This window comes from Pygocentrus nattereri, chromosome 8, assembly GCF_015220715.1.
Source record: "Pygocentrus nattereri isolate fPygNat1 chromosome 8, fPygNat1.pri, whole genome shotgun sequence".
NCBI classification, from domain to species: domain Eukaryota; kingdom Metazoa; phylum Chordata; class Actinopteri; order Characiformes; family Serrasalmidae; genus Pygocentrus; species Pygocentrus nattereri.
Genome location: NC_051218.1, coordinates 7,553,656 through 7,576,500, shown reverse-complemented (window position 1 = coordinate 7,576,500; position 22,845 = coordinate 7,553,656). Strand labels below are relative to the sequence as shown.

At 43.1% G+C, this 22,845-nt stretch overlaps 3 protein-coding genes across 7 annotated transcripts in view; 2 read left to right on the top strand and 1 right to left on the bottom strand.

Annotated features, from left to right (window-relative positions):
* flnca (filamin C, gamma a (actin binding protein 280)) overlaps positions 1–6,546 on the top strand; it is a 42,922-nt gene extending 36,376 nt beyond the window's left edge. For 3 of the 4 annotated variants that reach the window (XM_017717239.2, XM_017717237.2, XM_017717238.2), the window contains 5 exons: positions 969–1,101; positions 1,624–1,800; positions 2,457–2,675; positions 4,246–4,458; positions 5,697–6,546. In XM_017717239.2, the coding sequence (XP_017572728.1) occupies positions 969–1,101; positions 1,624–1,800; positions 2,457–2,675; positions 4,246–4,458; positions 5,697–5,884 (930 nt within the window). In that variant the 3' untranslated portion in view covers positions 5,885–6,546. The remainder of the gene's footprint in view (positions 1–968; positions 1,102–1,623; positions 1,801–2,456; positions 2,676–4,245; positions 4,459–5,696) is intronic. The other variant, XM_017717240.2, reaches the window with a different exon arrangement.
* A 1,155-nt stretch (positions 6,547–7,701) lies between these two features.
* On the bottom strand, positions 7,702–12,236 carry rpl27a (ribosomal protein L27a). Of its 2 annotated transcripts, none has more exons than XM_017717242.2 (5): positions 12,168–12,236; positions 11,603–11,666; positions 11,443–11,518; positions 10,794–10,968; positions 7,702–7,874 (listed from the first exon to the last, which is right to left on the bottom strand). In XM_017717242.2, the coding sequence occupies exons 1-5, from the start codon at positions 12,168–12,170 to the stop codon at positions 7,746–7,748; spliced, it is 447 nt and encodes a 148-aa protein (XP_017572731.1). In that variant the 5' UTR covers positions 12,171–12,236; the 3' UTR covers positions 7,702–7,745. The 2 variants fall into 2 exon arrangements, with proteins under 2 accessions (XP_017572731.1, XP_017572732.1); XM_017717243.2 differs by lacking the exon at positions 12,168–12,236 and adding an exon at positions 12,043–12,153.
* Positions 12,237–12,246: 10 nt separating this feature from the next.
* Positions 12,247–22,321, top strand: ric3b (RIC3 acetylcholine receptor chaperone b). The gene is made up of 6 exons (XM_017717241.2): positions 12,247–12,685; positions 16,375–16,589; positions 17,235–17,316; positions 17,401–17,503; positions 19,247–19,392; positions 20,997–22,321. Exons 1-6 carry the CDS (start codon positions 12,349–12,351, stop codon positions 21,425–21,427), a joined length of 1,314 nt encoding a protein of 437 aa, XP_017572730.2. The 5' UTR covers positions 12,247–12,348; the 3' UTR covers positions 21,428–22,321.
* Positions 22,322–22,845: the final 524 nt, after the last annotated feature.

Below are 22,845 nucleotides of genomic sequence, written 5' to 3'. Positions count from 1 at the left end.
TGGACTGGAGCATGGACTGAAGTACGAACTGGAGCATGGACTGAAGTATAGACTGGAGCATGGGTGAAGTATAGACTGGAGCATGGGTGAAGTATGGGCTGGAGTCTGGACTGGAGCATGGATTGAAGTCTGGACTGGAGCATGGATTAAAGTGTGGACTAGACCATGAAGCATCTACTCAAGTTTGGACTGTAGTATGCATTGGAGTAATGACTGGAGCTTGGACTGAAGTGGGAATGAGCAGAAGACATGGATTGGATCATGGAAAGATGACAACATCTTCAAGTCTGGGAAGACAGAACATACAGAGACACAGTCAAAACAGTAATGCAAAAATTGAAGCACAGTGTAGCAGCCCCTCCCGTGAGCGTGAACATAGCTATGAGGGTTCAGCACAACCAATCAGTTAATATCTGACACTGGTATGCAGTTTCAAAAACAGTTCTGGGAAAAACTGGACCAGGGTGTCCATGAGCCATAGCTGACCTGCTGCAGTAGGTTTTGACCTTGAGCTGTAAATTGACTCCTGGTCAGCGCTGGACTTTTAATGGGGGGGATTAAGTGTGCCCATAAAGGACCCTAAGCTTGGCTTCAGTCTGCAGAGCTGAATATCACAAACTCATACACACCAGCAGTAAAGTTCCTTTTTTTAATAGTTTTCCTCATGTAAGCTGAATTTACTGACTGACGTATAAGCCCTCTCCCTCTATCTCTCTCTCTCTCTTGCTTTCTCTTGTTCTGTCTCTCCCTCACTCTCTCACACTCTCTCTCTCTCTCTCTCTTGCTCTCACTCTCTCTGTCTCTCTCTCACTCTCTTGCTCTCACTCTTTTACACTCTCTCACTCTCTTGCTCGCTCTCTCTCTCTCTCTCTCTCTCTCACACTCTCACTCTCTTGCTCGCTCTCTCTCTCTCTCTCTCGCTCTTTCTCTCTCGCTCTTTCTCTCCCTCTCTCTCTCACTCTCTCCAGGAGAAGGATCTGAAGGTGAATCAGGAAGCCTCTTTCGCTGTGCAGCGTAATGGGGCGCGAGGAGTGATCGATGCGAAGGTCCACAGTCCATCCGGAGTGGTGGAGGAATGTTACGTCACTGATGTGGATGCTGGTGAGTCGGGGAACACAGCTCATGCTCTTACATGAGCCCAGAAAGAATGATTCAATTCCATTTAATTAAACGAACACTCCACAGGTTTTTCAACCTAGCCTCCATGGTTGATTATAACAGTTATAATTTTCTCTGTACTTAGTAAAAGAAGAAAATCTGTTAAACTCTTCTAATAAATACTAATGGGCAGTATCTGAATGCCAAAGTGAACATTTTAAAACGTGGCACTACAATAGTTCTAAATGTGCAACTACAGTAGAAGTGTTTGGATGGAAGCTGTGTTTGTGAAGTTTTATCCATTACAACACCAGAGCAAGCAGGAAGTATATCCCTAAAGTTTTCTGGTGTTATAAATCCTGTGATCATTATCTGTGGTGATTTAGTTTATGCTGCGATGCGGCAGATCGAGGTTAGGTTGGAAAATCCTGGAGTGTTTCAGTATCGTTCAGTTATTTTGTGAACGATCGGGACACAAATCTCTGAGTCTGGCTCTGCTTTACTCTTCTGCTCTCCTCTGCACAGACAAGAGCGCCATTCGCTTCATCCCGCGGGAGAACGGCGTTCACTCCATCGATGTGAAGTTTAACGGCAGCCACATCCCCGGCAGCCCCTTTAACGTGCGCGTGGGCGATACGGGTCACGCAGGTGACCCCGGCCTGGTGTCCGCTTATGGCCCCGGGTTACAGGCCGGCTGCACAGGTACAGCTCAAAATATAACATATACCATTAATCAGTGTGATTAAAGTGGCAACACAGGACGAGAACCATTAACTGACTGCGAACCACTTTCACTTAAATGTATGAAATCATTCTAATGTGGTGCAAAAACACACATATAGCACCGAAAAGGGTTCATCTACTGTTACAAGATTGACATCATAACAATAGCAGGAGCCTTTTCGGTGCTCTGTATCGAATGTTTAAGGTTCTATATTGAACCATTTTCTTTACTAAAGAATTCTTGAAGAACTGAAGTGAATCTTAGCTTTCAAATAATTAGTACCAAGCTTGGAAAAAAAGGAAGAATGAAATGTAGATGTGTCCAGAATGAAGAACCAAGCTGTAGATTATTATAAAAATAATTGGGAAATCGATGAAACTTGTACAAGGTTAAGAGTAAAGTTACTGAAGTAAAACTTCATCTGTAGTTACAGCATGTTCACTTCTCCTTTTTCCCAGTGAAGTATTAAATAAAACAAAAATGACGTCTAGCTTATTTAACTTATTATACATGAACTAAATATAAAGTAAAAGAAATATTAACCTGACAAGTGGTTCCTAAACGTTGTAGTGTGGTTTTTCAGTGTAACGTATCTCAGCGTTTGTCTTTGATTAACTAATGACGTGTTCTGCAGGTGTTCCCGCTGAGTTTGTGGTCAACACCTGCAACGCTGGATCTGGAGCTTTATCTGTGACGATCGACGGCCCTTCCAAGGTGAAAATGGACTGTGTGGAGTGCATGGAGGGCTACAAAATCAACTACACCCCCATGGCACCTGGAAACTATCTCATCTCCATCAAATACGGCGGACCGCAGCACATCGTTGGAAGCCCTTTCAAAGCCAAAGTCACAGGTACAGAGCTGCGGTTTAGAACTAGATTTAGCTGAAGGTGCCGATTCAACTGCATAGATTTCGGAATGTTTACTGTAGCTGAAGGTAATAAGATTCAGTGAAGCATGAGCTCAATTTTTGGCCAAAATAAAATTCTCAGGCTTTTTTTTTCAGCGATATTTACTGTGTAGTTTCTGCAGCCACATTTGTGAACTGGGCATATTTCTAAAAGTAAGTTTGAACAGTGCTAAAATGGTCCAGTCCGAGTGGAGAAGATTTGAGATTTCATGATGAATTGAATCGCATCCTGAAGAATCATAATCACGAATATCTGGCCAGAGAAGAGTCCATAAGCAGTAGCAATGTGATCGCTCCTGTAACAACAAGCTTACTTTAAAAATGGAACAAAGCCTTATGCAATTCTCCCCACAGTGTTACATAAACATGTCGTCTCCGAGCGCAGGCTGATGTCGCTGCAGAGGAAGCCGAGTGTGAATCTCAGGTGGAAATAGAACCGTGGATGTGAGAGAGAAGCGTGTAAGAGCGTCCCTGGCTGATTTACTGTATTATACAGACAGAGAGATTACTGAGATACGAGAGTGATATAATTATGGATATATAATTAATGCTTAACTCAAATTCAGTTATCAGCAATTACAACAGTCACAGTCATGAAGTTTAGCTGACAGTTGTCATAAAAATACCAGCGATTAACGGTTTGCCTTATTTTTTTTTATATATATATATTCATCCTATGCAAACTTTAAAGTAAAAGCCTGAAGTGGCTGATTAGCCATTTCACTTCCTAGTTATGTTCACTCAGATATCTACGGTCAGACAGAATCTAAAAACATTAGAGTTACAGTATACATCACTTATCCTGCCCGCTCACAAGTCCCAGTGTGTCTCGATGCAGCTACTGCTTTGTTTTATTGACATTTGCCTCAATCCAGCACATCCGAGTCACGTTTTACTTGTTGAGGCAAAATATTAACTACAGAATAAGTACAGACACAGTGAAGAGGCGTCCTTCCATCATCACCTCTTAGTTAGCTGGCAAGTTCAGTACATTTTTTTATTTGCTTGTCATTTTGATTTTTTTTTTTTAATCATTTCAGTTTTTCTCGTTTTTTATGCTTTCAGGTTCACTTCACATTTTTTTTTTTTAATCTTTTTTTTTAATTATACATTCTTTTTTTTCTTTTAGTACTTAACTGTATTATTATTATTATTATTATTATTATTATTATTATTATTATTATTATTATTGTGAAATGTAATGACGAGTCTGATCCAATGCATTCCTTCCATTGCTAAATCTGAATCAGACAGAAAAGTTGACTGTCTTTGTTCTTTGCAGTGAAGTCTTCATTTCTTTAGATAAAATGCAGCGTGACATGCCGAAGGTTGTGTTTTGTAATGAAGTGCTGCCACCCTGTGGTCAGCTTCTGAAACATGTGTCACTTTAAGTGTGGAAGCTCAAATATCTTTTTACTTACTTACAGATTTAATACTGTTCTGCGCATTTAGAAACAACTGGAAACTGGAAAACTTGGAGAACGCTGTGTAACCCGTCTGTGTCCTGCTGTAGGTGTCCGTCTGTCTGGAGGCCACAGTCTGCATGAAACCTCCTCCGTCCTCGTGGAGACGGTCACTAAGACCTCGACGGTGGGTGGGGCCTACAGCGCCGCCTCCAGTTCATCGCTGTCTTCCGACGCCAGCCGAGTGGTGTGTCAGGGGGCTGGACTGTCCAGAGCTTTCATAGGCCAGAAGAACGCCTTCACCGTGGACTGCAGCAAAGCAGGTGAGCACCTTCACCTCAAACAGAGAAGCTGCATCAGGACCATAAAAAACCCAGCTACTCCCACTTTCAATACAACAGTCTGATGTAGACTGAAAACACACCCAGTCCATATACACTTCATATATTTTGAATGTGGCACAATTCAAGGGAGCTAATTAGAACAGAGCTCATTTACATATTTCAACTTTAAAGGCACAGGAACAAAAACCATCCTATTTAATTGGGATAAAGAGAGGCTGGAAAACAGTCGTGTAGAAATGAATTACGGCTGTTTTTGGGACATGGAACCACACAAACGTTATAAATGGACCTCAACGGAAAAATAAAATGCATGGGATGTGGTTCCTCTAAGCGATTAACGGCGAGATCTGTGGTTTTAATCGAGTGTGCATCAACAGTGTTGGTAATTTTCAAGGTTCAGACTGACTGCCCAAATCAGATTACTGTCATATCCAGACTGATTGTTGATCAACTTCACAGCAAAAAAAATCTAATTTTGCAAATTGAATCTAAACCACATTTGGAGGTGGTTTGAAATGTGATTCCAGTCGGATTCCATGGTTTGAAATGTGATTTTCTCAGTCTGGACGCTGAAATCGGATTTCAAAGTAACTTTTGTATCACTCACAACACAACAAACAATGACGATGTCCAATCCAGAGTGAAGTGCTGGGATTCATGAAGACTCATGATGAAGAGAGCTCTGAGAGTTCGGAGGGGAGATGCTCCTCCATCTCTCCTGCATCTACGCTTGAAATCCACATCACCAGGGCAAACCCTGCAGACAGACTGGTGATGTCTGGACACACAAAGCAGATCTGATCTCTTACAGATAACAGAGCGGACAGTCGACTCAGAAGACCTGATCTGAGAAAGAAACTGATTTACCTGCAGACTGAACAGCGTCCAGAAAAAAATCTGATTGGTGTCACATGTCAAACCACCTCCAAATGTGGTTTGGATCCAATTGGCAAAAAAATGAGATTTCATGTAGTTTTTGCTGTCCAACTATCTGGATGTGACAGACATCAGATTTGGGCCGTCAGTCTGAACAAGGCTGTAGACGTTGCAGTTACGTCCACACACAGACACGCTATGGAAATTTACTGTTTCTGACTCAGTAAATCAGATCAGGTACCAGATATGCACCAGAACCTGATTGCTAGTATAGATAACTACCATAATCTGATCAAATCGTGATGTCAGAAATGAGTGAATGGGGTTTTTCTGCTTTACAGGCACCAACATGCTGATGGTGGGAGTGCACGGCCCCCGGACGCCGTGCGAGGACGTTTACGTGAAGCACTTGGGCAACAGGCTTTACAACGTCACCTACACAGTGAAGGAGAAAGGAAGCTACGTGGTGATTGTGAAATGGGGAGACGAAACCGTGCCTGGAAGCCCCTTCCACGTGACGGTGCCTTGAATCACGACCCCCTTGACGCCCACACCGCAGAGCTGAAATGCACTATAAACATGCTGGAGACTTTTTCTTAAAGGAGAAGGAGAGTTTACTGTTTGTGCCAAACATTTACTGTTAAAGAAACACTCCTGCACTTTAAACCTCGGCTCTGCCTGCTTTTCCTGCACGAGCACTGGAAATAAACAGATACACCAGATGAGATGAGGTTGTAAAATGCTGGAGTTTCCCTTTAACTCGTCTGTTTAAATCTCTTGCTTTTGTACGTTTCCCCTGATCACAAAGCTGTTTTAATGAGGTGAAGTGAACCAATCAGTGTAACAAAGCTAGTCTGAAGGATTTGGGATCTTTATTTTTTTGGAATATTTTAGACTTTAAAAGTCTTCATTTATAATGTTAAGGAAACCAGACAATGCTGGTGAGATTTAAGATCATTCACTGGGGATGCGCTGGGTCAGGGGTTATTGAAGGCCACTCGAGTGGTCAGAGTTTGGGGTTTAGGCCTCATCAGGGGAAACAGCAGCTTTGTGTGTGAATGTCCTGATACATTAAGCAGCATTAAGTGTGTTACTCCATGGTTTTATATGCTTTAAAAGAGTGTTCTTTTTGTTATATTAACCAAATGGTGAGTCTTTGCCGACCTAATAAAAAAAAGCTAACTTGCCACACGTGACGTGTTTTGAGTATTTTAGTATAAATGACTTGGTCAAAATTACAACACTCGTTTTTTTCCAGACGTCTGCGGAGCTGAAACAGAGAATAAAGATCCAGCAGAGCTACATTTAAAATACTATTAAAACTGTGAAGAGTGATTTATACTCAGCATTTGTCTCTAAATCCAGTTAATTTTACTCTAGTTACAATGAAACGAGCAGCTGGTCAGTTTACAAGCACTGATGATAAACATCATACAGAAAAGCATACTGTCCTGTGATGTTATTCATCATGATGATAAATATTCTCATATTGCCCAGCTCTACACTGAAGTCTTAATTTGTTTGGACACAGTATTACTTTAATAAATTGTTTGTGGTAAAGTGCTGCCACCCTGTGGTCCTAAATTGAAAAGCTAACTCCTGCAGTGAATTGAAAACAACCAGTTTTTATGCAAACATGTAATAAACGCCTCGTCATTGGTTAGTGATTTTTTTTAAAAAGGTGCTAATTATACTAAACTTATTCCAGTGATTACTCATTATATATACAGGATCAGTGACTAGAGACTTACCCTATTCATAAAACCAGTCTTTGTTTAAATTTGCATAAACAGAGATGTTCAGACCTCTTTACAGTGGTGGTGATAGGAACCAGGGGTCACCATGACAACAAAGATATTTTATTTACTATCCAGAACCACCAGAGAACCTACAAGAGCCTTCTGAGTATACATGGAACATAGTGGAAAATCTGGAACAAGTTTTCTTTGGGGACTATTCTGCCACACAGCATCCTGCATGTCTCCCTCCACCATGAATGGAGTGCAAGTTCTCTAAACTATCATAAAACAGCATCTCAGTCATCAGGCAGTGAATTCAGAACCAGTTCATGTAGGAACTTTGTGAAGAGATTTTAGAGGGGGACGTCTGGTTCCTATCACCACCACTGAACAGTTAAGTTTCTCTAGAACCAAGCAATTGACACCTGAACTTTAATTATGCAATTATTTTTTTAATAAACGCTAAAATTGTCCTTCTATAAATATCCACTGTGACTTCCCTCAGCAAAACAAATCCAGTTCCAACAGGGTTTAAATTAAACCAGTGGTAACCGAATGTCGCCTTCCGCCCCCCCAACTTCAGTAACCATCTAAAAACCACAGAAAGGACTTTTTTTTAAATCTCGTTTATTCTGCAAAATCAACTTTCACTTATGCAGTCAGTACACAAGCTCCGCCGACACCCTTGATTTTCTCCTCGGCCCGTCGGCTGAAGAACTTCGCCTTCACGATGACGGGCTGCTTGGGCAGCTTGCCTTTGCCGAGCACTTTGAAGTAGCCCTGAAAAAAACATCATAAAAAAAACACCACGGTACGTTATTAACACTTAATTTAAGAGTATGCACACAAAAAACTCCCCACAAGCTCAGACTGACTGAGAACAGAGTTCTAGACCCACAATAACAAATCAAACCCTGAGCTGAGTGAAAAGGTGCTGCAAACTCTGCAGTGATTTCAAAGCAGCTGAGCTTGTATCATTTCTGACTCAGTTCATGGAAACACCTGCAGATTCTACATTTCCATCCAAGTTCAGGAGTTTTTAGGTCTCGCTTTATTTGGAAAGCCCACTGCAGATGATCTACAGACACAAACTGTTAAACTCCCTGTTGAAACTCTGTTGATTCTAAACAGTGGTGGATTTAGGCTCAGGATCTGGACCAGGGTGAGGGTTGAGATTAAGGTGAAAGTTAGGATCAGACCCTAGTTAGCAGTTAGGATTAACCGTAACCAAAGCCCAAGGATTAGAGCAGGTTTAGAGTTGAGAAATTATGGTCATCTTGGTGAATATTCAGATTAATGTAAAGTTAAAGTAAACTAAGAGGCTACAAAGCATCTAAAGAGGAGTGTCTAAAAGTGTTGCCTGTTTTCACACTAGAGCTTTTATCCGGTTCCAGGTCCACTTGCTCTGCAAGTGTGAAAGCGGTTTGACTCTGGGAGCGGAACAAAGAACCGATCTCTGGTCGTCTTGAAATCGGTGGTCTGGGGGAGCTCTGGTGAGTCCGCTTGTGTGAAAGCTCTCCGCTCCCGGTGTTACAGGATTCATTAATATGTAGCATACATGCTCCGCTCAGCGCGTCACCGCCGCTTTCAAGTGTTGTGAGGCAGAGAGGACAGACAGCGCTGAGCTTCACTGCTTGTATGCAAGGAAGACGATAAAAAGCAGCAAACCGATAAAGCTGTGCTGACCATTCTGCAAACCTGCACTCAGAAAAGTGACGTATGGAATCGAAATATCGATCCATGGTTCGGATGGAATTCTTGTTTGAAAGCAAACCAGCGATAACGAGCTCATCGCCCAAACGAGCCCAGAACTAGTCCCGTGTGTGCGACCCAGGTATTTGGTGTAAGTGTGAAACACCCTGAACGTTACCTGAAGCATCACTGTTTAAGGAAGACTCAGCACAGTACATTTCAAAACCTGTTCTTAGGATACCTACAACTCGCTGACCTGGAGACCCCGAATCTCACAGAAGCATTTCCTCTGTTAGTCTTCTGGTAACAAACTTCAATCTCAACAGCCCAACCTCCCAACAAGGGATCAATCTGTATAAGTAAAGATTTCAATCAGGATCACTCACGAAAGTGACTAATTCTTCACACGAGTCCTTCTCTATGAAGAGCTGCTCACTAGACACGACCAGAACTGGTCGTCACCTCCTAGAAGAGATTCACCTCCAGCATAAACTAAAGCTGGAAACATTCCACTCACTGAGGACTGATGATCTAAGCTCCATCTTTCAGAAGCTGCTACAGCCCAGAACAGAGAGAGGAGATCCACAAACAGCACCTCCCACACACAACTGAACCCAAAACACCAACCCCAGTCTGACAGCAGGGAGCTTCCAGCAGGCTCTGGTTACAGACAGTAAAACAAAAACGAAAAACAACTCCAGCGAATTCAGAGGAGTATTTCAGCTTTCCTCATCCCTTTGTGGACCTTACTGTGAAGCTCAGGAAATGTTTTGTAGTATGACTAGGCTGGACCACCATGACCACCATGGAGCTTTCTGCAGTCCAATGCTGGGCAGAAAGCCTCACCTGCATGAACTGTCCCTCCTGATTAATCAGGCAATGCTTCACCACCTGCTCCACAGCTCTGAGCTCCGATCGTCATTACGGGCTTTAACAGACAACAACGTTGCCTCCCCCCTCCACTGGTTTACAATGACTCTCTCAAACCATTTCCATTACTGACGGGCTTCTAATGCAATTTTAGTCCTCTTTTCTCAGCGATCTCCAAAACCTGTCAGCAAGTGGAAAAGGCCCAGATCAGAAGCAAATGTAAGTGAAAGTATTCAAAGGCATCATCCGAGAGACTTGCTGATGCCCCAGAGACACCAGACAGATCACGCAGGCCACATATTTAAATACCCAAATTCTTCAGGTGTGAACAGTACTGTGACCCAGCTGTGCAGCAACGAGCTACAGCCAATGAGAGCACCCACCATGGGGGCGATGGGAACTTTGGGGAGGAGCTGTACAAAAATCCACCGTAGTTTGTTTACTCATTTTTAAGTCACTCTCTGCGTATAACTTGCGTTATTGTTCTGTTATCTGGTGTCGACCAGAGGAGGATGGCCTGTCCTTTTGGAAAGTCCAGGTCCAGCCAATAGTGTCTCCCAATCCTGCAAACTCTGGTATCCACCCCAAGTCCAACACAGCTGATGAGCCAATTAACCACGTCTGAGCTGGGAAGCACCGACCTAGACCTTTCCTGTTCAGTGGATCTCATCTACAGCCCCGGGGAACCCCTGCCTTACAGTGTCTACTGTTCTCTACCCCACCTCACCAAGCTCTTCAGCAAGCACTTAATGAGCTGGATCGGCTGTGTTGGAGCAGAAACGACAGGGATAACAGTGGATCCCTGGACTGGAGCAGAGTAACGTCTAAACCGTACACAGGGCAGACGCTCCCTAATGAACATTCAATTTGGAAGCCAAAATCTTCAATTTATATTATCTAGAACCTCTTATGAACAAACTATTCCTAGTGTTTTTAGAAAAATATCTGTTTTTCTTTGCTATTCATAAATGACACGCTCTCAATATCAAGCATGCAAGGTGTGCTTTCTGGCTGTCGATGTGTACAGTATAAAAATGTCTACACATGTTTATATCAAATAAACCCAGGCTTTTCAGCAATGGTGCTACGCAGAGACCGTTACTATGAAACCAGGTCCAGTAGGGTAAGTTCACTTACAGCACTGACAACATCAATGATGGGTGCTGGACCCTCAGGCTTCTTGGCGTGGTTCAGTCTTGTCTGCTCGCTAAGCAGGGTCCACAGCTTGTCCAGGTTTATGGTTGGGCAGAAAACTGTGTTCCTCTTTAAGTGGTAGTGCCTCATGCCCACCTTTCCGAAGTAACCTGGATGGCTGAAAGACAAGAGCTTGGTCAGAACACCTGAAACGCATAGTGGATAAATCAACGTGGTACAACCTTTTAGGATGCAGCTTCCAAATGACAATGTAGTGGATTTAGATCCAGTTTACTGGACCAGGTGGACCCAACATTTTAGCTTCAGCAGAAAAGCTCATTAATACACTCATTTGCTGGGTGTTACAGGAACCTTCAGGGCTAAAAGTAGCATATAGTTTGTCACATTACGCATTGTGGCTATTTTGCCACACAGCCCCCTGCATGTCTCCCTCCACCATGAATGGAGTTTAAGTTCTCTAAACTACCATAAAACAGCGTCTCAGTCATCAGGCAGTGAATTCAGAACCATTTCATGTAGGAACTTTCTGTGAGGAGCTTTTAGAGGTGGACGTCTGGTTCCTATCACCACCACTGTGAACAATTCCGACAGCGTTTAAGGTGGAACGGGAAAGCTGAACACGTTCACTTACTATTTGTCGAAGTTGATCCTGTGGTGGTGCATGCCACCGGCGTTACCTCGGCCTCCGGGGTGCTTTCTGTGTTTGCCTGAGCAGAGAGAGCAGATTTAAGTGATTACGGCGGTCTTACAGCCGCACACAGACAGGGAACGGGAGCTGAAAGGCCGCTTACCCACTCGGCCGTGGCCGTGGCTCACATGCCCGCGGAGTTTCCTGGTCTTGCGCGTTTTGGTCGGCTGGAGAGACAGAAAACAAATAGTAAACAGTCCGTCAAAGGCTCAATAACTCACTCAGCACAAGCCGCGAACTCCATTTACACCGCCAACCCCGCGTTTACCTCAGCGAGCTAACGGCTAACAGCTAACCGGCTAACTCACAGACTTCAAGCCCTCCGCCGGCTTAATAAACATTATCCCGAACTTATTCCGAATTCAGCGTCTCTTTTTCATCAAATTAACCCAAACGGAGTGAAAACGACGCTTATTTTCTTTAATTTATTAACCTTCCGGCTCCCCGCGGCCTCAGCAGCGCGGCTAGCTACAGCTACGAATCTATATATGAAGTTGTGCATTTTGTCGCGTCTAATCGCCACAATATTCACAAAACACGAACCATCACACCCCTCGGACCGCTGCGGTGAAGTGTGTGTTGGTGGTGCGGGTGATTTAATGCGCGGATTGGAGCGGATTCTGATGTTAAAGCAGTGTTTTGGCCGCGAAGCGCGGATGCAGACCCACCATCTCTCAGCGGGAACGGGAAAGAGAGAACGCAGGCGCAAATCTCGCGAGTAATTCCGAGAACGACCGGAAGCTCCGCCCACGATGCGGGAAGATGGGAGAGCCGCGGAGCCGCTCGCGCCAGTTTATTCATATCAGTTTATTCTGTTTTTATTAGCGGATTAATAATTTCTTTTATTTTATGTTTATATTTGCTAGTGGGAATAAACTGTATCCGCTGAAGCGACGCAGGCCACCGGTTTCATTCAGCAGGGATAATCGGTTTCAGCATCACTGTCCTCTACAGCGGACGGTCACTAGCAGCTTCATCCTCATCATCATCATCATCATCATTATTATTATTATTATTATTATTATTATTATTATTATTATTATTATTATTATATGCTTCGTGATGTCAGCGTTTTTGCAACTCGCGCTGCTCTCCGGTCTCGCGCTGTGTGTCGCGCTGCTGCTGCAGAGAGCCGGAGTAAACAACAACAACAACAACAACAACAACAAGGAGACCAAACCGGAGGGTAAGAGAGAAGAACACAGGAACGCGGGAACGCAGGATCACAGGGAATTAGTACGGACAAAAATAATTCCACGACTGGGAACGAGAGCATGCCTTATTAAGCTGTGGCCACAGCTTAAGTATCTTGTTCCTACGACTTACTAAGCTGCTGGTGACATCCTGTTTAAGTAAAAAAATAATGCTCGGCCATGACTTATTAACGTGTGGGAACGGGATCCTAAAGAGTGGCCATGATTTAGTAAGGCATAGGAATTAGATGATTGGGTCGTGGCCATGACTTAGTAAGGTGTGAGAAAGAGCACTGACTTATTAAGTTGTGGCCATGCATTAGGATTTCGTCCATGCTTTGCTAAGTCGTGGCCACAACTTAATAGCCTAGTTCCCACGATTTACTAAGTCATGGCCACACATTAATTTTATTTATATAGGATGGCATCAGCGGGGCTCCTTTTTTGGGGTGGGGTGGGGGGAGGGGTAGAATATTAGAAGAGTAACCGCTTGGGGTGGGGCGTAGAGTATTAGAAGAGTAACCGCTGGGGGGGGGGGGGGGGTGGAGGGGGGAGGGTAGAGTATTAGAAGAGTAACCACCGGGGAGGGGGGTAGAGTATTAGAAGAGTTACCGCTGAGTGAGGAGTAGAGTAACTGCTTGGGGGAGGGGAGTAGAGTATTAGAAGAGTAACTGCTTGGGGGAGGGGAGTAGAGTATTAGAAGAGTAACCGCTGGGTGGGGGGGTGGAGTACTAGAAGAGTAACCACTTGGGGGTGGTGGGGGGGGGGGTAGAGTACTAGAAGAGTAACCGCTTGGGGGTGGTGGTGGGGTAGAGTACTAGAAGAGTAACCGCTTGGGGGTGGGGGGGTAGAGTACTAGAAGAGTAACCGCTTGGGGGTGGTGGGGGGGTAGAGTATTAGAAGAGTAACTGCTTGGGGGTGGGGGGGTAGAGTACTAGAAGAGTAACCGCTTGGGGGTGGTGGGGGGGTAGAGTATTAGAAGAGTAAGCGCTGAGTGAGGGGTAGAGTATTAGAAGAGTAACCGCTTGGTGTGGCGGGGGGTAGAGTATTAGAAGAGTAACCGCTGAGGGGATGGGAGGGGTTTTACATGGGGGGTTATTACAGATCTGCACTATCCACTCTGAAAAGTAATGGTTCTTCAGGGGTGCTTTAGTAAACACAGTGGTTGTACTGAGAACCATGAGTTCTCAATAGAACCATTTTTGCATGCTTAAATGGTTCTTTGCATGGTGAAATGGTTCCTTACATTGATGGAGAATGTGTTGTATGTGGTTCTATTCAGAACAAAAAGTGTTCTGTTATTATAACAAGCTTGTTATAACAATAGCAGAACCCTTTTTGGTGCTGTGTACAACTGTACAGAACACATTCTCTATCAATCTAAAGAACACTTTAAATATGTAAAGAACCATTAAAGCACGCAAAAAGGGTTCTTTGAGTGTTTATGGTTCTAAATAGAACAACAGAGCTTACTAAAGCACCCCTGAAGAACCATTACTTTTAAGAGTGGATAGTGCAGATCTGTATGACTATATGAGCACAGTAAAACTGTGAATAAGGAGGTAATAGAGGGGAGTCTATTATAAACACAGCTCTATAGTAACAGTATTTGTGTTTATAAAGGAGTTATAGATGGCATCTATTATAAATACAGCTCTGTATTCATAATGAGGGCTAACAGCGGTAATAGAAGGCTTATAGAGGGGTTATAGATGGTATCTATTGTAAACACAGCTCTGTATTTATAATGATGGCTAACAGCGGTAATAGAAGCTTATAAAGGGGTTATAAATGGTATCTATTATAAACACAGCTCTGTATTAACAGTATTTGTGTTTATGATGAAGGGTAACGGGTTAATAGAGGGCTTATAGAGGGGTTATAGATGGTATCTATTGTAAAAAAACAGCTCTGTATTCATAATGATGGCTAACAGTGGTAATAGAAGCTTATAAAGGGGTTATAGATGGTATCTATTATAAACACAGCTCTGTATTAACAGTATTTGTGTTTATAATGAAGGGTAAGGGGGTAATAGAGGGCTTATAGAGGGGTTATAGATGTTTGTCTTTGTAAATATTACCAGCAATTTCTTTTCCACATAGCTACTAATCTGGGTGCAGCCTATCAGAGTAAAGTGGGCAGGGCTAGGGTGTGGCTTATGATGTGGAAACACCCACGCTCTCATGACTGGCCTTTTTCCTGAAGAGGTTATAAATTCATAAAATCCATGTACATTCTTAAAGTAGATGGATCTTCACGGATAAGGTTCTGTTTACAACCATGAGGTCGATATGGATCCATTTCCATGTTTAAATGGTTCTTTGCATGTTAAAGTGGTTCTGTATAGCATTAAAAAGGGTTTTTTCTGTTGTTACGATGTCAAGCTTGTATACAACAGAAGAACCCTTTAGTGCTATATAGAAACATTTCACCACGCAAAGAACCAGTTAATCATGCAGATGGTTCTATATTGATCTCATGGTTCTAAACAGAACACTGCTTTTGCTAAAGAACCCTTGAAGAACCATCTTTTTTTAAGTATGTTTATAATTAGAGCTCTCTAAAATAATTCAATTCTTGATCTCAGTGTTAAAAATAGCAACAAAGCTGAAAAGGTGTATCGTTACGCTCTGGTTCTTCAGTCACTGAAGAACAAGAGAGAACAAAAGAGCAGCGCAGCCGGGTTCTCCCTGCGGTAATACGAGCTGCATTATTAAATTACAAGGTATTGTCAGTAAAGCTTTAAAGATAATTGGTGCAGCTCTGTTTACACTTAGTGCAGTCTTAAAGGGGAACTCCGCCAATTTTTCAAAAGTACCACATAATTAAACGGTTAATATGTAAACAGAGCATTTTGGTGTGAATCGCCCTGTTCTAGATAAACTGAGTCAGAACTGTTCACAGTGGTGGTGATAGGAACCAGACATCCCCCTCTAAAAGCTCCTCACAGAAAGTTCCTACATGAGATGGTTCTGAATTCACTGCCTGATGACTGAGACGCTGTTTTATGATAGTTTAGAGAACTTAAACTCCATTCATGGTGGAGGGATACATGCAGGGACCTGTGCGGCAAAATAGTCCCCAAAGAAAATTTCTTATTCCAGATTTTACACTATTTTTCCATCCTCAACATTCCATATAAACTTATAAGACTCGTGTAGGTTCTCTGGTGGTTCTGGATGGTAAATAAAATGTCTATATTTGTGTTGTGGTCATGGCGACGCCTGGTTCCTATCACCACCACTGCAGCTAAAGAAACTGGAGTACTTTGTTTATAGTTAATCATTTCATGACTTTACATCACAACAACAGACAATAATCTCAGATTCCTCTCATCCAGTGTACCAACTTTTCACACCACTTCCTTCTGGGTGGAGCTAAAGATGTTTAAAAACTAAGACTAGATCAGCTTTTTGCTCTAAACTCTTCTGAGTAGTGAGTCATTGTAGTCTCTGTCAGACTTCCAGCCTCCGTAATGAGATCCAGATAAAACTACTGTGTAATTGCCCATGATTCCCCTGTAACAGGTGTTGTATAATGTATATTGTTAACTGTATGAGTATTATATTGTATGTTTGTGTTTTGTGGTGCAGCAGAGTTGAATTTATGCAGTTAAAGAATCAATCAGTCAATCAGTCAATCAGTTAGCCCTGTGTGATGATGTCCTGTTGTTGTCCAGGGCCTGCTGGACATTTCCCCCCAATGCTCCACAGGAAGGTGACTCCAGAGCCTGCACGGGGGTCCGGGGGGCATTTCTCCAGGGCTCACAACCCCGAGGCCATTGCCAGGGCGAAGGGCGGCACGACCGCTGGCGGAAAATCCAACCTCGCCGGACAGATCATTCCGGTCTACGGATTCGGGATCCTCCTATACATCCTTTACATCATCTTTAAGGTGATGATTTTAACATTGGCTTTTAAGGAACATTCATCCCTCACGGAAACGTTACGGAGAGGAATTTGTGCCAGACTAAAGTGCAACCACTACAGTGCACAATCATGAATTGCAGTGCACACAAACATCACTGTTCCAGAGTGAGACTCGGAATACGAGCCAGAATGAAAACAAACCCTGCATCACACTGTTTACGCTTCACTTCAACGCGTTACTGAAAAAACAGTGCAGCAGGATTTTCACTTTACAAATGAAACGCTGAATTTTTCAATTTTGTGAAAGACACAGCACTGCTGCTGGAGTTTTAAACACTGCGTCCACTCTGTATTTAACCCATCCGTGCAATGAAACACATACACACTAGTGAACATACACACACACTAGGGGCCAGTGAGCACACTTGTCCAGAGCGGTAGGCAGCCCTATCCACAGCACCTGGGGAGCAGTTGGGGTGTCTTGCTCAAGGGGCACCTCAGGTTTGTATTGTCGGGTCTGGGGATCGAACCGGCAACGTTCCGGTCACAGGGCCTGTTCCCTAACCTCCAGCCCACAATATTCCATTATCTGTAAAGCTCTTTGGGTGACCGCAGTGAATGAAAGGTTCTCTATAAATAAACGTGCCTTTTGTTTTTGTTCCTCTAAAAGATCACGTCCAAAGGGAAAACGGCGAAGCCTCATGAGAGCAGATTCCCTGCTGTCAGATCAGAGAATATGAAGAGGAAAATCAGTACGTTCTCTGTTCACTTCTACAGCTGACCGACTCCCGAATGTACTCCTGTTTTTACTAAAATTATCCCCTGATGTTTTTCAGCGGACTTTGAGCTGACGCAGCTTCAGGAGAGGCTGAAGGAGACGGAGGAGGTGATGGAGAGAATAGTGTCCAGAGCCCAAGCTCAGCGTGGCAGCCCGGACAGGTTGGCTCACTCCTCTGCTTTTCATCCTGGATTAATCTGGATATGGCAGAAATCAGATTTCATGTGTTTTAGCTGTTCAGACTATCATAAATCAATCTGGATATGACAGATATTTCAATATCAGCTATTTCAAACACACGCCTGTATGATAGGTGCACACTTAAAAATGATGGTTCTTTAAGGGTTCTTTAGTAAAGAAAATGGTTCTATATAGGACCTTTTTGAAAACTTATCTCCTACTGTTGTAATGTCAGGCTGTTTACAATAGAAGAACCCTTGGGTGCTGGATAGAACTATTTTCAAAAAGATTCTATATAGAACTATCTAGAGCACATTACCCATCAATCTAAGGAATGCTTTTTATGATGCAAAGAACCCTTTAATCATGGAAATGGCTCTCTGAATGTTCGTGGTTCTATATAGAACCATGTTCCTTACTAAAGAACCCTGAGGAACCATCATTTTAAGTGTGTGTCAGGTGGAAACTTTGAACTGATCTTCTTTGAGTGACCCAATGCCTTCATTTATATATAGCTGCTGTCAGAACAAAACCTCGTATCTCCGTTTTTCTCATTTTTCAGTTTTTGACATCATTTGAAAGAACCCATCGTCCTTTATATTCTGTGTAAATTTCATGATGAACGGTCCAAACTAAATGACCCAAAATTACTTGGAAAGACGCCTGGTTGACTTACATTAAAAGTGGAGTATGTTTTTTCTTTCTCCTGTAAAGTTCTCATTTTGGAGATACGAGGTTTTTTTCCGACAGCAGCGATATGCTGTGTTTAATTAAAACTAATGACAGAATATTCTATTTTGAAACTACCAAAACAGAAATCTGAAATCTACCCAAACTTTACCAAATGTTTCGGTAGTGACAGTTTTAACTGGTTTTGAACTCAAAAACGCAGCCAGTATGGACTTGAGACACCAGTGGCTCAGACGTTGACTCTGTCTTGAGGCTCATGACTCGGTGAGACTCGGGACCCAAAGTGGAGGAAACGTGGAGAGCCTGACTGCAGACGGGCCTCTACACAGCCGCTTATTCTGCATGTGAACGGATTAGTTTACTGCCATACATTTAATATACAGCAGCGTCTTCAAACGTCTGTCACTGAGTTCGCAAACGAAGACAAATGAAACACTTGCTGAGCCAGTTTTAGTGCCGAGTTAGTTTTATTTGAATGCTGTGCTCCCAAAGATCATTAAAAACTATTTTCAAATAGAATGTTTAAAGAAAATTTAATAGCATTCTTTTGAGACTCTTTGTGTATACCACTATATCACTGTTGTCGGGAGAAAACATCGTATCTCCAATTTTAATGTTTCAGTTTTTGACCTGTTGCCCTTTATATTGTATGTCAATTTCATGATGAAAGGACTAAAAGAAATGATTCGAAATGACTTAGGAAGACGTCTGGTTCCATTGACTTGCATTAGAAGTAAAGTACTTACTATTTTGGAGATATGAGGTTTTCTTCTGACAGCAGCGATATGTTGTGGTTATCTGTGTACCATGGATTCTGTATTTTATTTGGAATAGTAGAAAAATCTTCACATACAGCCACACAAAGGCTGTTTTACTGTTACCATCATTATTGGTGTGAGTGTTGTGGCCTTAAATTCGCTGCAGACTGACTTGTTTAGGACTTGAGACTTGCCTGTACTGACTCAGGACTGGTCAGGCCATCCTCTCTGTGTTGCTCTGATTGGATGTCTTGTCTGTCTGTCTGTGTGCCGCAGGGCGGGTCCTGTCAGTGCAGATCAGGAGGAGGCGCTGCTGCTCCAGCTCAGGGAGATCACGCGGGTGATGCAGGAGGGCCGGCTGGTGGACGAGATCCCCCCAGCACAGGGGGCCACGGAACCCCACTATGAACAGGACTTGGAAGGTATGTTAATGCTGTAACATTAACGGGGCAGTCGTGGGCTGGAGGTTAGGGATCCAGCCTTGTGACCGGAAGGTCGCCGGTTCAATCCCCAGAGCCGACAGCACACGACTGAGGTGTCCTTGAGCAAGACACCTAACCCCCAACTGCTCCCTTCGGATTGGGCTGCCCACCGCTCTGGGCAAGTGTGCTCACTGCCCCCTAGTGTGTGTGTGCTCACTAGAGTGTATGTGGTGTTTCACTTCACAGATGGGTTAAATGCGGAGGTGAAATTTCCCCGTTGTGGGACTAATAAGGGTCTCTTAATGTTAATGTTAAAACCTGGTTATCGTAACCATGCAGACCAGCAAAGAGAGCGTCTGGGTTCTGTACAAGACAGAAAATATTCAGGATGGTCAACATTGCTGTCATCCTTTTCATATCACTGAGCCACTTGTCATGACAGTTATTCATCACTGTGGTGAAAACTTTGTGTGTTACGTTTCAAAAGAGATAAAGATCACAATGGTAGCCTAAAGTATGTGGGAACAGCTTAGCTTGGGTACGTCATTACAGGCAAAAACGTGGGGAAAAAAGACAACGGCTAAAGGGGAAGTCCACCAGTGTTTCTAAATTTCTGTATAACTCAGTGTGTGAGGTGTAATCAGAGAGGTTCAGAGCGGTTTGGTGTGAAATGGTTCAGATGTCTTTACAGTGGTGGTGATAGGAACCAGGCGTCGCCATGACAACAACACAATTATAGACATTTTATTTACCATCCAGAACCACCAGAGAACCTACACGAGTCTTCTGAGTTTGTATGGAATGTTGATGATAGAAAATAGTGGAAAATCTGGAATAATAAGTTTTCTTTGGGGACTATTTTGCCGCACAGGTCCCTGCATGTATCCCTCAGCCATGAATGGAGTTTAAGTTCTCTAAACTATCATAAAACAGCGTCTCAGTCATCAGGCAGTGAATTCAGAACCATTTCATGTAGGAACTTTCTGTGAGGAGCTTTTAGAGGTGGATGTCTGGTTCCTATCACCACCACTGTGAACAGTTCTGACTCGGTTTCAGTTTATCTAGAACAGAGCGTTTCACACCAAACCACTCAGAAACGCTCTGTTTACACCTTAACCACTTAATTATGCAGAGGATTTTTGATTGTACATGTTGCTGTTTTGTTTCATTTTTAGGGCTATTTTTACATCGTAAGAGCACAAACACAAAATGCATGTGCGTTTTTTCTTTGATAAAATATGGATATGTTTTAATTCCATCATTAGTCCACAGGAATCAGCTGCCTCGGTTACGTTTAGTTGGAATATACATGAATATATGTGAATGTGTTACAAATGACACATTCAAAAAATCAAGTTAAAATAACCTTAAAATAACATTAACTAAAATAAAATGAAACAATAAAACACAAAGCAGCATCAGTTTCATACAGTGAAGTCTATTAGAGATTAATGAACAAGTGGACACACTGAGAGCAGCAGTGCAGTCACACGTCTCAGCTGACAGACGTTTACGGTGAAAGCTGAGTAAATGTCCTGTTTCGCCAAACTTTCGCTTTAAAATCAGTTTATGGACATGAACTAATGAAGCATTTCTGTGAACAGATTATCCTGATGGGACGGAGTACCCTGAAGAGACGATGACCGAGTGGCATCAGCACAGCTGCAGACACCACGAGCACCAGGCTAGCAGGTTCCAGCATGGAGAGATGGACGGAGAGATGGACGGAGAGATGGATGGAGAGATGGACGAGGGACGTGCAGATGGAGGGAACCACCCTGATGGTGAAAGTGTTGATGACTTTTTTGCAGACTGTGTTTATGACGAGGGAGACTGTCTTGCCGGAGATGGTAATGAAGATGAGGAACTTGCTGCCGAGAGGATTATGAAGGGTCTGGAGGCCTTTTCTGCAGACCAAGATGAAACCTTCAACAAACTTCCTCCTGAAAATGAGGATCTCTGCTGGAGTGCTCCATCATCAGGCAAAGGTCTGATAAGACGGAAGATCAAGAACGAAGCGGTCCGAGTGACCTGAGTCACCAGCATGAAAACTGCCCTTCACTGCATCTTTATTTATGTATTTATTTACTTAATTATTCCCCTCTTACCTTTTGCATGTTGGTTGACTTTGTTAGGGCTGTACCACGGTTCACGGTTCGGTTCACAACGCGGTTTGGACATCGTGGTTCGGGATGAGTCAGACCAACGGAGCAAAAGCAACGAAAGCACCCAAACGCATGAGGCTAGGATTCTATTCATTTATTGTGGACAGTAGTACAACTTAGAAGTTTGTTCCACCTGGTGTTGCCTAGCGCCCTCCTGAGGTGGCTTTAGTTGGTGCAGACTGTAGTGGGTTGTTTACACTAATCTCTGTGCTGATAGTTAAGCTTCCGCTGTGATTTTTTTGGTTAGAAAACAGTAAAATCTGTAAGTCTTGGTGCTGAACCTGTTCACAGAGGATCAGTAGAGGATTGAGGATCAGATTTGATAGCTGTTTCCTCACCTCTCACTCACTGTCCACATCCAACTCAGCCTCACAGCTGCTCGGGGGTCAGGAGTTATGAACCTCCACAGGCCGAGTCGTTTGGCTCTAGCTGCAGAGAGGGTCCTCTGTGAACTCGCCAACAACCTACAGCTTAAGGTTTCCAGGTGGAACTCGCGTTTGGGAAATTTAGTTCTGCATTACATTCATCACTGAGAGTGTGCCTATACATGCACTCAATAATCAGATTTCTGCAGTTATCTGATTATTCAAATGGTCATGTAAACACTGTACTCCGATCTAGAAATCCGATTAAGAGACTGGATTTTAGATCAGTAATCAGATTTCTCTGTCTGCATGAGATCAGACGGTGGATGTCGACACAGCAAAACACTGATGGAGCAGCTCTGAAACCAAACATGAAATAAAGGATTTAAATATTCTTCATATTCTAGATGATGAATGTTCATATTTTCAGGTAAAGCAGCGTGATGTTTAAAAAAAACGCCACAGCATGAAGTTTGAGTCTTACATTATGTTTACGTCGCATCTTTTGTGAGTTTATTGGCTGGTTGTAAAGCAGAAATCTGATTACTGTCTGACTCATGTAGACCTGGACTTTCCCCATTATCTGATTACTGTCTGACTCCTGTAGACCTGGACTTTCCCCATTATCTGATTACTGTCTGACTCCTGTAGACCTGGACTTTCCCCATTATCTGATTATTCAAGTTCATGTAAACATGTTGGTAGGATTACTGACAAAATCTGATGTTCTGCAGTTATTGGACTGTTGAGTGCATGTAAACACTCATTCTTGGCACATACAGTTCAGGACAAATGCAGGTACCGTTACACCCCTAGTTTTTTAATGAATTAATTCATCATCTAAAGTCAGAGGAAACCCACACAGCTATGGGGACAACAGGCAGACTCCACTCCGAGAGAACGCTGGTTGACGGTGCGGGGAA

What these genes read in the sequence shown, in the direction of transcription:
- ric3b (XM_017717241.2), top strand. Translation starts at nt 12,349, where the DNA reads ATGTTTATATTTGCTAGTGGGAATAAACTGTATCCGCTGAAGCGACGC. An exon ending in TCCTTTACATCATCTTTAAG is followed by an intron (nt 16,590 to 17,234) that starts GTGATGATTTTA and finishes TTCCTCTAAAAG; the next exon opens with ATCACGTCCAAAGGGAAAAC. An exon ending in CTATGAACAGGACTTGGAAG is followed by an intron (nt 19,393 to 20,996) that starts GTATGTTAATGC and finishes TTCTGTGAACAG; the next exon opens with ATTATCCTGATGGGACGGAG.
- rpl27a (XM_017717242.2), bottom strand. An exon ending in CCACGGCCACGGCCGAGTGG is followed by an intron (nt 11,519 to 11,602) that starts GTAAGCGGCCTT and finishes CTCTCTGCTCAG; the next exon opens with GCAAACACAGAAAGCACCCC. An exon ending in AGGATCAACTTCGACAAATA is followed by an intron (nt 10,969 to 11,442) that starts GTAAGTGAACGT and finishes CTTGTCTTTCAG; the next exon opens with CCATCCAGGTTACTTCGGAA.